The following is a 14,962-nucleotide window of genomic DNA, read 5'->3' as shown; positions in this document are numbered from 1 at the left end:
AAATGAGTTGATTATTACATTGAATAAGGCAATGGCCAGGCCACATCTTGAGTACTGCATACAGGTCTGGAGGCCTCATTTTAGGAAGGATGTAGAGCTGTTGGAGCAGGTAAGAAGGTAAGCGAGATTGTTCACAGCAACAAAGAGATGCCTTTATCAAGAAAGGCTTCAGTTCTGCAAATTGCAGCATCTGAAGACTAGGACCTGGGAGGTAGTGTTTAAGGCTTTGAATTGCTGGAAGTCATTGTGATACAAGTAAACACATGGGTTGTGTTAGGGTAGCTAAGAATAGAAACAAGTGTAGGTATACTTGCGTGTACACCAATGCTAGGAGTTTAGTAAATAAATTTGATGAATTTGAGGTATTGCTCAAAACATCAAAGGCAGATATTGTTGGGATATCAGAGACGTGGTGTCACACAGATATAAGAAATGCGGAACTGGAATTTGGGGAATACAATGTGTATAGAAAGGATAGACAGGACAGGAGGGGAGGAGGGGTTATGCTATTAGTTAAGAAACACATAAAGTCCAAGGAAGTGAAGCCAGTCAACATCGATGGACAGGGCAGTGTCGAGTCAGTTTGGTGTGACATAAGCATAGGGAAATCAAAATTGAGAATAGGAGTGTGCTATAGGCCTAATGACTCTGATGAGTATAATAAGATACTGTACAGGGAAATAGAATGGGCCAGTAAATCAGAGAGTCTTATAATGGGGGATTTTAATTTCCCAGATATTGACTGGAATTTGTGGGTTGGTCACTCACACACTAGCAGGGCTTTTGTGGATTTATTGGATGATTGTTTTCTACACCAGCATGTTCGGGAGGCAACTAGAGGGAGTAATACTCTTGATCTGATTATCAGTAGTGATTCTTCATGCATTAGGAATCTGCAGATAAAGGAACCACTGGGTGGAAGTGATCACAGTGTGCTGAAGTGGGATTTACTCAAGGAGGTAACTACCATCAGAGGCAAAGGGAAGGGTTTTTGCTTTCGTAAAGGCGACTATGATGGTCTGAGACAGTATTTAAATTCTATACAGTGGGACCAACTGATGATGTTACCAACAGCAAATTCAAAATGGGAAGCATTCAAGGAACTAATCTTGGAAGCTACCAGGCTTTACATACCAACCAAGAAATATTGTTCAAGGTTCAGGCCTAAATGGTTGTCAGATGAACTAATGAGACATATGGCAGAGAAGAAAAATGCATGGGATACATACAAATTAATGGGTGACATGGAAGCCTATGATAGATATAAGTTGGTCTGTAACCAAGTCACAAAGGAGATTAGGCAGGCAAAGGCAGATTATGAGAAATCCTTGGCAAAGGACGCAAAGAAAAACAGAAAAGAGTTCTTTACCTATTTAAACTCAAGGAGGAAAGGGATGAATCAGATTGGTCCACTGGATGTTGATGGTTCAACAGTTGAGGATCCTGCTCAGGTGGCTAACAATCTAAATGAGTATTTTGCATCTATATTCACACATGAGGAGTTATTCAGGAAGGGGAATGTCGTAGGTGAAGTAAACATTGGCAGTGAGCTAGATTATTTTCTAATAACTGAGAGGAAAGTGGAGGAGAAATTGCTGAGGATAAACATAAAAAAGGCACCAGGGGTGGATGGGATCTATCCAGTTATATTACAGGAGGCAGCAAAGGAAGTAAGCAAACCCCTAGCCATAATTATGAGAGCTTCTTTGGACTCAGGGGAGGTACCCATGGACTGGAGATGTGCAAATGTAACCCCAATTCACAAAGGAGGATCAAAGGCTGACACAAGTAATTATAGACCTGTTAGTTTAACTTCGATTCCATGAAAATTAATGGAGGCACTGGTTAAAGAAGCACTGCAGGATCATCTGGACAAGAATTCAGTTATAGCTCAGACACAGCATGGTTTTGTTAAGGGCAGGTCTTGTCTGACCAATTTTATTGGATACTATGATGTAGTCACAAAAGAACTGGATGCAGGGAATAACTTTGATATTATATATTTGGATCTTAGAAAGGCTTTTGATACTGTTGCGCATGGAAGACTGCTGCACAAATTGGAGAAGTGTGGCATTGGAGGCAAATTGCTGCTATGGATAAAGGGATGGTTGAGTGGCAGAAGACAGAGAGTGGTAATCAATGGACACTGCTCAACGTGGACTAATGTTATTAGTGGAGTTCCTCAGGGTTCAGTGTTGGGTCCATTATTGTTTTCTGTATTTATAAATGATATTGATGATGGTGTATCAGGCTTAATGTCCAAGTTTGCAGACGATATCAAGGTGGGCAGGGTTGTTAAGGACACTACTGATACTATGCTGCTGCAACAGGATCTGGAAAGGTTGAGCAGATGGGCTGAGAGGTGGCAAATGAAGTTTAACATTGACAAATGTAAAGTACTACATATGGGAAACAGTAACCCCAGATCAACGTATCAACTCTGTGGTACTACGCTGACAGTGGTAGAGAATGAAAAGGACCTGGGGGTAATTGTGCAGGCAGATATGAAGTTCTCTGAGCAGTGCAGACGAGCTGCAAGAGTAGCTCATGGTGTCTTGTCAATGATATACAGGAATTGTTCTAGCAGGGATAAGGATGTGATTATTCCCTTGTATAAGGCATTGGTCAGGCCACACCTTGAGTACTGTATACAGGTCTGGAGGCCTCATTTCAAGAAGGATGTAGAGCTGCTGGAACGAGTACAGAGAAGGGCAACAAGATTAGTGAATGGAACAAAGGGTTGCTCTTACGAAGAAAGGCTTAACTTTTGCAAATTACAGAGCCTGGAGACTAGGCATCGGCAAGGTGATCTGATAGAGGTGTATAAGGCTTTGAATGGCTTGAGCATGCTCAATGCCGATGGGATTCTTCCTCTTGCTCAGAATAATCACCTGAGAGGGCATAAATTCAAATTGAGGAAGGACGGATGTCGGATAGATGTGCGGAAATTTGCCTTTAGCCAGCGGGCAGTTGGTTTGTGGAATAGACTCCCATCGCTTGTTGTGGAAGTTGATAGCCTAAATAAATTTAAGGCTCAGCTGGACAGGTATTTCGAATGAACGGAGGGGTGAAATGGGAGTAGTGGTTGTTTTTTTTTTTTTTGTTTGTTTTTTTTTTTTTTTTTTGGCTGATGCTGAATAAGCTTGCTTTCTTGCATCATATGCCTTTACTAATGCTAATGCTAATGCTAGATCTTTGAATTGAAGGGCTTTCTATATGTGTTATTGCTGATGTCACCAGTCAACAGTACCCTGGTGCTAAAATTAAGGTGTGAAACTGGTGATGTGAAGAGAAGACCAGGATCAGGCCATAGGAGATCAGGCCATAGATTGAGCAAGCTCAATGCTTATGGAATTCTTCCTCTTGCTCAGACTACACCATGAATGGCCATAAATTTGAATTGTGGAAGGATGATTGCAGAATATAGTGGCAGACATAAAAACTGCATTACCTTAAAAAAAAGTAATATTTGTAGTGAAACATATAAAATATTGTTTGATTACAGTCATTTTCTTTGTGGAAAAGCAAAGGTATTGCATCAGATAATGCTTCCATTGCATCAGCCATTTCTATAAATATGGCATTGGAAAGGTATAGACGCTCATTAGTATCCTGTTTTGTGGAGGTATAAGCATGGCTCCATATGTTCAGTTGAAAAAAAAAAAAAAAAAGTGTAGCTATTGCTCTGTCCCAGGAAGGGCTTTCTATACATGCTATCGCTGATAAAATAGGCTGTCACCAGTCAACAGTACCCTGGTGCTGAAATTAAAGTGTGAAACTGGTGATGTGAAGAGAAGAACTGGATCAGGCCGTAGGAGAGCGACTACACCTTCCCAAAATCAACATTTGAAATGGCTATGCCTTCATAATCGCCATGCTAGTGCTCCTAATCTAAAACTGGACTTTGAGACGTGTTTTTTTTTTTTTTTTATGAAAACCCCAAACACGAGAGGTATTAAAACCTATAGTACTTAGTACTGTTGGAGGTTGTGAAGACGAAAGAAGATATTTGTTGACATTAGACTTGAATTTCTGTAGACTGTAATTTTCAGGAAATACATATGAAGGTAGGTGTTCCAGAAAACGGCAGTTCAATGAATAAACGAGGAAGATGAAAAGTTAGTTCTGTGAGCTTGAAGTTGGACAGTAAATGAATGTTGGCTGGTGGCAGCACATGTTCGGACTGTTTTAAAAGAGAGAGAGAGAGCGGGAATTATAGAAGCCAATTCAGAAGAACGGTGCCCATGGAAGTATCTGTAGAAAAAGAATGCAGCAGAAACAGTATGTCTATGAGACAGAGTGTGGAGAGACTCTGCTAGAGAGGCATCATTAATTAACCTAACTGCCCTCTTCTTAAAGGAATCTAGAAGCCTGAGAGAGATTTTGGGGACACCACCCAAATATTCCATGGCAGGGTGGATTTGCGATTTGTACAGAATGAATAGCTGTTTGAAAGAAAAGTAATCCAAGAGCGAAAGAGAAAACCAAGTTTTATAGATGCAGAGGAAGCAATATTTGTAATGTGCTCATGCCAAGAGAGATTAGAATCAAGGTAAATCCCCAAAAGAGATATATCATTTTGCCTAGAAATTGGAATGTCACTAAAGATAAGCATAGGAGCAGAAGAATCCTTTTTGCGAGATATAAGACAAGACTGAGTTTTAGAAGGATTAAAATCAACTAAGTTGTCTTTGCCCCACTGGAAAATTACCTGGAAATCGGCATTTAAAGAACTGGTAGCGGATATTCGAGAAGTTGAAGCTGATTGAGCAGGGCAAGGTTTCTCAAAATGGAAAGTGGAATGAAATGTGCTATCATCGACAAAACTATGAATAGGATTTCCAGTCAATGGAAGAAGGTCATTAATATACAAGAGGAAAAGAGTGGGGGGAAAGAACTGAACCTTGGGGGACACCAGCATTAGTGGAGAAGTTAGAAGACAAAGAGCCATCTACCATCACCCTCAGTGAGCGATCAGAGAGAAAACTGGATAACCAATTACAAAAAACAGTTGGCAAACCGTAAAATGGAAGCTTGTTTAGAAGAGCTTTATGCCAAACATGATCGAAAGTCTTTGAACTGCTTGTGTTTCACCGAACTTTTCCACTGAATTTGTCCATAAGTGGATAACAAAAGCCAGAATATCACCAGTGGATCGAAACTGACGGAATCCATGCTGGCAATCGTTGATAAGATGGAAGGTTTCTAGGTAGTTTAAGAGTTGGCGGTTAATTGATTTCTCCATTACTTTAGAAAGAGTAGAAGTAATTGCAATGGGACGATAATTGGATGGGAGGAATTTGTCACCCTTTTTAGGAACTGGCTGGATATGAGCAAATTTTCAAGCAGAAGGAAAAACACCTTTGGAATAAGAAAGTGAAAAAAGGCAGCAAAGAACAGGAGTAAATTGAGAAGCACAGATTTTGAGAACAAGTGGAGAAATACCATCAGGCCCTGGAGCTTTCTTAGCATTAATATTCGTCAATATCCTTCTGACATACTTTTGACGGAAGACCACAGAAGGCATTGAATGGAGCGTGTTGGGAATGGTGGATTGGGATGTTAGCAGGTCAGCTTTATCCCTGGCTGAAGTGACAACAGAACCATCAGGTTTTGACAGAGGTGGGAGCATAGATGGGCAAAAGTTGCGGCCAATAGCTTTGGCAAAAGACCAGAATGCTCGGCTACCATTAGGGCAAGAAGCAAGTTTTCTACTCTTAGCCTGTTCAAAATTTACTGCTTAATAACTGCTTTACAATTATTGCAAACTTTGGAGTAGACAGAATATGAAACAGAAGAATTGGAAACAAGCCAATTAGATATGCAACATTCTTCTCCTGAACGGCCTTAGCACATTTATTGGAAAACCAAGGTTTAGATAAAGGACAAGATTTAAAAGTGGAGTAGGAGTGTGGGATAAAGGATTCCATTCCTACAAGAATAATTGACATGATCTGAGCAAACACTGACAGCAGAAGTTTTTAAACAGTAGTCCAACCAAGGAAAAGAAGAAAAGAAATCTCATAGTTCATCCCAATTTGCATTCTTGTAATGCCAAACAATACGAGGTTGGGAATAGCCATGAGATAAAGGCTCCATTGGAGAAGTGACAATCACCACTTTGTGATCTGAGGTGCCTAAAGAACCACTCACTTCGACCGTGTACTTAGTAGTGTTGTCCGTGAGAAAAATATCAAGCGTGTTGGCTGAATGGTTAGGACTGTCCAGTATTCTTGGAGGTAAATGAACAATCTGTGCAAGGTCATTAGTAATTGCAAAAGTCTGAGCATCTCGGCCGGCTGGGTCGGTGTGACTAGAAAACAGAAGCCAGCTAGAGTTGTGAACATTAAAATCACCAAGAAAAATTACCTCACTGTTAGGAAAGTTGGACTGGAGAAAGTCAAGTTGCAAAGAGAGGAAGTCAAAGAGCTTCAAGTGATTAGTGGAGTTGGAAGAACCATAGAGAGACAACAGATGAATTTGACACAATGAGGTAAAGAGATTTTAAGACAGAGAAGATCGAAAAGAGGAGATTCCAATTTACCAAGTCTCTTACTTGTGCATATCAGAATGGACATATGCACAAATACCACCTTTGAGACAAAATGAATCATACAGCAAATAATTTGGGCAACAGATATGAGCAGTAGTTGAATCAACCGATAACTGAGATTCTGTCAGAAAATGTACATGGGATTTGGCAGACTGCAAGTGGAAATGGACACATAGAATTGAGACCACGTATATTTGTGAAATGAATTAGGAAGTGTTTGGGAGGTTTTCTTTTCGCAGATAAGCTTACTCTATTATTTTGACTATTCATGTGTATTCAATAGTAAGAAAAAGTGGGGGGGGGGGACATGCTCTATGAAGTAATGAAATTTTTGGATATGGCATACACATGGTAAGAATATACCCAGATCCTTAACATAACATGGCCTCGACAATGCTCCCAGCATACATACTACTCGGACTCGCTCCAGTCACGATCTGGCAGAGTAGAGGTAGCAAGATTATACACTAGCTGATCCGGAAGCCTCCTAAAGAGTTACCAATAGGTTCAGTCCAGTGTTCTAACTAGCGGCCGGCCTGCGAACACCATTTTAATCTGTACCCTCGAAATGTACGGAAGATTGGATCTCACCACAATGTTCATCATAACCTCAAAAGTCATCAGTCATACTGCATGATGGAAGAGATGGGTAAGGGTTGACCGGAACTTAGCTCTGGAGACTAAACATGGGTTCCAATAAGCAAAATGGTGGTACTGCAACAGTTGATGAGAGTCATCTACCACCCAGTATTGCCTGGTAACACAGAGGGGTGGCATTCCTCCATGTGGTGTGGGCGCCACACCTCGACCCCTGCTTAAGTTGGTTCACACCTGGGTGGTCACCTTCAGTGTGCTTGTGCACTGAGGTTATATCCAAGATTACTAACAATCCCACCATCATGAAGGTGCAAGCAGAGGATTTGGCTGTCACAGACTGTCCGGACTTCACCGAAATTGGGTCCACTTGACTTCAATGACACCCAAATATCAGTTGCATCAGCGTTTTAGACTCCTAAATAGCAAGTACAGCTTATCTGGCATATCTGAGAGAATGGCTGTGACAACCTCAAGAACCAAAACAAGTGCATAAACTATCCAAAGACGGCTTTCATTTCAGAATGTGGTCGGCATGCCTATCGCCCCAAGAAGCTTTTGTTGATCCAACAAATGAGGATGAAGGGACTTGCTTCGGATAAAATGCATGTTTTGTGGGCAGAAGAGCAATGGAATACTGTCATCTTTTATGACGAATCGAAATTCAACCTGCATGGCTTGGATGGGAAGTGAAATGTCAGAAGATGAAAATTGGAGGCATACCATCCTGACTGCATAACACAGACTGTAAAGTTCCCTGCCGGTCAGATAGTCTGGGGATCATAACAAGCAAAGGGGTGGGGCAAATTAAGTTTATTAACGGAACGGTGAATGCAGAAACCTACACTGCTATCTTGGAGGAGTGCCTGAAATCTGTTATTAGGGATCACCACACAGACGTCCAAAACTGCATTTTTCAACAAGACTCAGCACCTTGCCACACAGCAAAATTGGTAAGTTTTATGCTATTTAGATTTAATGATGAGTTTTATTTCTTGTCTCACAAGGCTTAAAACTTACTTACACCAATGTTTTTTTTTTTTTTTTCCGTTAAGATACAGTCATACCTCAGAAATGCTAGCATTACAGCGTTGGACTGGCCTGGCAACACTCCACATTTGAACCTTATTGAAAATTTCTGGTACATAATGTCATCTAAAATTGCTCAGAAGAAGACAATAAGTGAGATTCGGCTGAGGTATACATTGTAAAGGTGTGGTACCACGAAATTGGGCAACCATATATCCAGAAGGTGATCAACTCTATGCCAAATCATTGCATTGAAGCTGGAGGAGGAACAAGAAAATATTGAGGACTTATTTTGCTGATTTACAGTACATCATACTATTACGTTAACTTGACATTTCAGTTTGTACATATAAATGCAATAAAATGTATGTTTGGTTATCATGATTGTCATATTTGCATGATTTCTCATATTTCCATTAATTACACATTTTATCATTTGGGAAGATATTTATGGCAATTAAGTATATCAGGTGGAGTCTTTTTATTGGATTTCATTCACAGAGATATATATCCCATCTAACAAATGAATTTCGAACATTTCTGCAACCCACAATGCAATGCAAAACACATTATTTGCAAAATTCACAAGTGATGCAGTTTTTTTTGTCCACCATTGTAGATGTGTGGAATTTTGCCTTTAGCCAATGGGTGGCAGAAACAAACTTCCATCTGATGTTGTGGAAGTGGATAGCTTTCCACTTCCTATTGGAGGGGATGGATAGGTGAAATGGGAAGGTTTTTTTTTTTTTTGACTGATGCTATATATGCTTGCTTTCTTGCATCATTTGCCAATACTAATATCCACTAGATAAGAGGATGGGAAAAAACCTGTATATGCTTGCTTTCTAGCATCATTTGTAAATACTGATGCTGCATAAGCTCATACACTTGCTTTCTTGCATCACATGCCACTACTACTACTACTAATATCCACTGGATAAGAGGAAAGGAAAAAATATATATAGCAAAACATTCAAAATAATTTACACTTACCAAGCTATTCTGCATTCCAACTAATTTAGCTGAAATCTGAAAGAAAAGCATATTATTTAATTATTAAACCATTTATCTAGTATATATATATTTTTAATATTCAAATAATTTTATTTTATTATTTTTATTTTATGTGAACCCCAAACACGAGAGGTATTAGAACCTATAGTACTTAGTACCGTGCTTGGGTTGGAGGTTGAGAAGATGAAAGAAGATATTTGTTGACATTGGACTTGAATTTCTGTAGATTGTAATTTTCAGGAAATGCGTATGAAGGAAGGTTGTTCCAGAAAACAGCAGTTGAATGAATAAACGAGGAAGTTGAAAAGTTGGTTCTGTGGGTTTGAAGTTGGACAGTAAATGGATGTTGGCTGGTGGTGGCGCATGTTCGGACTGTTTTGAAAGAGAGAGAGCGGGAATTATAGAAGCCAATTCAGAAGAACAGTGCCCATTGAAGTATCTGTAGAAGAGGCATGCAGCAGAAACACTAAGTCTATGAGAAAGCGAGTGGAGAGTCTCTGTTAGAGATGACTCATTAATTAACCTAAATGGCCTCTTCTGAATTGAATCAAGAAGACTGAGAGAGGTTTTGGGGACACCACCCAAATATTCCATGGCAGGGTGGATTTGCGATTTATACAGAGTGAGCAGCTGTTTGGAAGAAAAGTAATGCAGAGAGCGAAAGAGAAAACCAAGTTTTTTAGATGCAGAGGAAGCAATATTTGCAATGTGCTTGTGCCAAGAGAGATTAGAAGTCAGGGTAATCCCCAAAAGAGATATATCATTTTGCCTAGAAATCGGAGTGTCACTAAAGATAAGCATAGGAGCAGAAGAATCCTTTTTGCGAGATATAAGACAAGACTGAGTTTTAGAAGGGTTGAAATCAACTAAGTTGTCTTTGCCCTACTGGAGAATTACCTGAAGATCGGCATTTAAGGAATTGGTAGCAGATTTTCGATAAGTTGAAGCTGATTGAGCAGGACAAGGTTTCTCAAAATGGAAAGTGGAATGCAATGTGCTATCATCGGCAAAACTATGGATAGGATTTCCAGTCAATGGAAGAAGGACATTAATATACAAGAGGAAAAGAGTTGGGGAAAGAACTGAACCTTGGGGGACACCGGCATTAGTGGAGAAGTTAGAAGACAGAGAGCCATCTACCATCACCCTCAGTGAGCAATTAGAGAGAAAACTGGATAACCAATTACTAAAAACAGTTGGCAAACCATAAGATGGAAGTTTGTTTAGAAGACCTTTATGCCAAACACGATCAAAAGCCTTTGAGATGTCAAGAGCAACTACTTGTGTTTCACCGAACCTTTCCATTGAATTAGTCCATAAATGGGTAACATAAGCCAGAATATCACTAGTGGATCGACATTGACGGAATCCCTACTGGCAATCGTTGATCAGACGGAAGGTTTCTAGGTAGTTTAAGAGTTGGCGGTTAATTGATTTCTCCATTGCTTTAGAAAGAGTAGAAGTAACTGCAATGGGATTTGTCACCCTTTTTAGAAACTGGCTGAATATGAGCAAATTTCCAAGCAGAAGGAAAAACAGCTTTGGAATAAGAAAGTGAAAAAAGGTGGCAAAAATGGGAGTAAGTTCAGGAGCACAGGTTTTGAGAACAAGTGGAAAATACCATCGGGACCTGGAGCTTTCTTAGCATCAAGATTCGTCAAAATCCTTCTGACATCCTTTTGACGGAAGACCACAGGAGGCATTGAATGGAGGGTGTTGGGAATGGTAGGAGGTGTTTTATCAAGATCATTAATACATGAGCTGGAAGAAAAATGGGATGCTAGCAGGTCAGCTTTATCCTTGGCTAGAGTGACAACAGAACCATCTGGTTTGGACAGAGGGGGGGAGCAGAGATGGGCAAAAGTTGCGGCCAATAGCTTTGGCAAGAGACCAGAATGCTCGGCTACCATTAGGGCAAGAAGCAAGTTTTCTACTCTTAGCCTGTTCAAACACTAGTTTGGACTGATTAATAACTGCTTTACTATTGTTGCGAGCTTTGGTGTACACAGAAAATGAAACTGAAGAATTAGAAACAAGCCAATTACGATAGGCAACATTCTTCTCTTGAACAGCCTTAGCACATTTATTGGAAAACCAAGGTTTAGATAAAGGACGAGATTTTAAAGTGGAGTGTGGAATAAAGGATTCCATTCCTGCAAGAATAATTTCACTGACACGATCTGAACAAACGTTGACATCAGAACTTCTGAAACAGTAATCCGACCAAGAAAAAGAAGAAAAGAAGTCTCGCAGGTCATCCCATTTTGCATTCTTGTAATGCCAAACAACACGAGGTTGGGAGTAGCCATGAGATAAAGGTTCCATTGGAGAAGAGACAATCACCAAGTTGTGATCTGGCCTAAAGGACCTCTCACTTCAACTGTGTACTTAGAAGGGTTGTTTGTGAGAAAAAGATCAAGCGTATTGGTGTATGATTAGGATTGTCTGGTATTCTTGTAGGTAAATGAACAATCTGTGCTAGGTCATTAGTAATTGCAAAAGCCTCAGCATCTCGACCTGCTGGGTCGGTGTGACTAGAAAACGGAAGCTAGCTGGAGTGCCGACCGGGCTAGCCGAGTGGGTAAAGTACCTGCCCGGCAACCCAAAGGTCGGGGGTTCGATTCCGACTCGGGCTTGGATCAAAGTACTGCAAAAACCTTGGGAGGTGCAAAATGGCCACAGAAGCTGATGCGCCAACAACTACCAAATCAAAAAAAAAAAAAAAAAAAAAAAAAACCCAGCTGGAGTTGTGGAGATTAAAATCACCAAGGAAAATTACCTCACTGTTAGGAAAGTTGGACTGGAGAAAGTCTAGTTGCAAAGAGAGGAAGTCAAACAGCTCCAAGTGATTAGTGGAGTTGGGAGAACAGTAGAGACAACAGATTAATTTGACACAATGAGGTAGAGAGATTTTAAGCCAGAGAAGATCAAAGAGAGGAGATTTCAAATTGCCAAGTCTCTGACAGGGAATATCAGAACGGACATATGCACAAGTACCACCTTTGAGGCGAAAGGAATCATACAGCAAATAATTTGGGTATCTGAGATGAGCAGTAGTTGAATCAACCGATAACTGAGATTCTGTTACAAAAAGTACATGGGGTTTGGCAGACTGCAAGTGGAAATGGACATCGTTGAGATTAGAATTGAGACCACATATATTTGTGAAATGAATTAGGGAATGCTTGGGAGGTTTAGATCTTTTCGCAGATAAGCTTGCTCTATTATTTTGACAATTCATGGTGTATTCAATAGTAAGAAAAGGTGGGTAGGACATGCTGTATGAAGTAACGAAATTTTTGGATATGGCATACACGTGGTAAGAATATACCCAGATCCTTGACATACTGTGGCCTCGACAATGCTCCCTGCATACACACTACTCGGACTCCCTCCAGTCACTATCTGGCAGAGTAGAGGTAGCAAGATCATACACTAGCTGATCCAGAGGCCTCCTAGAGAGTTACCAATAGGTTCGGTCCGGTGTAATAACAAGCGGCCGGCCTGCGAACACCGTTTTAGAGCTGTACCCTCGAAATGTAAGGAATATTGGATCTCGCCACGACGTTCATCATAACCTCAAAAGTCATCAATCATACCGCATGATAGAAGAGATAGGGAAGGGTTGACCGGAACTTAGCTCTAGAGACTAAACATGGGTTCCACCACTTCAAGCCTCCAATAAACAAAGTGGTGGTATTTCACCGGTTGATGAGAGTCATCTACCACCTAGTACTGCCTGGTAACATAGAGGGGCGGCGTTCCTCCATGTGATGTGGGTGCCACACCTCAACCCCTGCTTACGTTGGTTCACACCTGGGTGGTCACCCACCATGTACTTCTGCATGGAAGTTATACCCAGGATTACTAACAGTCCCACCATCGTGAAGGTGCAAGCAGAGGATTTGGCTGTCACAGACCGTCCAGACTTCGTTGAAATTGGGTCCACTTGACTTGAGTGTCACCCGAATATCAGTTCCATCAACGTTTTAGACTGCCAGGTAGCAAGTACAGCTTGTCTGGCATATCTGAGAGAATGTCTGTGACAACCTCAAGGACCAATTTATTTGGACCTTGTATTTAAAATACAAGGTCCAAATAAATCTACAAGTTGTTCACAAGGGTCATTACTAACAGATTAGAAAGAATACTTGATGAGAATCAACCGAAAGAGCAAGCTGGCTTTAGGACAGGATTCTCAACTATGGATCACCTTCACGTAATATCACAGCTAATGGAGAAAGCAAATGAATATAAAACACCATTATGCCTGGCATTTGTGGATTATGAAAAGGCATTTGACTCCATACAGCATAATGCAATGTTTTGGGCACTGGAAAGACAAGGCATAGATACTCCATATATTATGATTTTGAAGAAAATATATGAGAGTGCTACATCCTTTATTAGACTAGACAAAGACAGTAGCAAATTTAAAATGCTGTTATAAACTTAAAAAGATTCTTGGCATGCACTACTGGTATTATATAGCAATACATATATAAGTTTATTAAATTAACTATATTTTTAAGTATGAGGTGTGACTAAAAAAAGTTCCCAGAATGACTATAAGTATGCTAAACTTGAATTGACCTGCTTTTGTCTCCTAAAGCAGCTGCTTTGACCAACTTTACACTTCTAGCCATTGGTAAAACTATAAATTCTGTCCAAATCCCTCCTGCTTGCTAGATTGCTGAGCAGTCCATATGATCGTTTGGGCCTTATGGTAGTTTTGGTACCACTACTAGACTTCCTTCAAAGAATCAGAATGTATCCCTTTCATTAAATACTTCATATTTGAGAATAAAAAAGAAGCCATATGGATCTGAACTGGGAGGATGGAACATATTTTAGTCAAAGAACCCACTGTTCCATCAGAAATTGACTTGCTGATAACAATGTATGAACTAGCATGGTCATACATTGTTACTAGCAAACCCACCTACCAGTTACAATTTAGCAACGTTTTTTTCCCTCAAATGCTTCCGAACATGAATGCAAAATGTGTGAGTAACAATTTTTCCTTGAAGAATGAACTTTATATCAATGAAAATAATGAGAATTGCCTTAAATGCTTCAGAACCCAAAGATAAAATGTCTGTTTAACAGTTTACCCTCAGAGGATTGAACTCTGAATGGACAATTCCTTTTTTATCAATGAAAATAATGAGAATAGTCTTTTTGATTTGAATTGGTCATCCATCTGATTTTCAGTCCTGGAGAATTCATTGTTTTCACTGCCTTTTCATCTCAGGATTATACTGAAATACATGTTTAAAACCAAGCAATGACAACCAGAAAATGTGGTCCTGTTTGAATTTAATCTAAAGTTTGATGCAACTCAGCAGTTGTTGGTTATGAGTCAGGTTTTCTGGAAGCGAAAGTGTAGGAACTTGCTTTTACCAATTCTTCGGTTGGTGCAAACAAGTTCCTGCACTTGTCCACCATTTTCATTAGTTCTCCCTTTTATGTGATGGACAGGATCAAGACCAGCATGAATGTTTTCTCTTCCTTTAGAATACCACTTGTGTGCTCAAAAAGTTATCTCTTCAATACTGCAGACCACTCATAAACTTCTTGTAGCTATTTGTAACTTTCAGTACGCACGTTCCTCAATTTAATAAGAAATTTCAAACTTGCGCAATATTTTATAAATTTTTCTGACATTCTTCTGTTTTTGAAACAAAAACCATCACTGGAATTTAATTTAATATTGTGAGACCCATAATTAATGCCTAACTTATAACTACTACACAAATGACGGATAAACAT

At 39.9% G+C, this 14,962-nt stretch overlaps 1 protein-coding gene across 1 annotated transcript in view; it reads right to left on the bottom strand.

Moving 5' to 3' along the window:
* The window catches only part of Cog7 (conserved oligomeric Golgi complex subunit 7), a 335,222-nt gene that overhangs the window by 261,746 nt on the left and 58,514 nt on the right, over positions 1-14,962 (bottom strand). The window contains exon 8 of the mRNA XM_090382401.1: positions 9,170-9,205. Coding sequence (XP_090238527.1) covers positions 9,170-9,205 — 36 coding nt within the window. The remainder of the gene's footprint in view (positions 1-9,169; positions 9,206-14,962) is intronic.

The sequence above is a fragment of the Mastigoproctus giganteus genome, chromosome 10 (assembly GCF_048544385.1).
Source record: "Mastigoproctus giganteus isolate SK-2022 chromosome 10, ASM4854438v1, whole genome shotgun sequence".
Lineage (NCBI taxonomy): Eukaryota > Metazoa > Arthropoda > Arachnida > Uropygi > Thelyphonidae > Mastigoproctus > Mastigoproctus giganteus.
The sequence above is the reverse complement of the archived record's forward strand: the minus strand, read 5'-3'. Positions and strand labels throughout refer to the sequence as shown.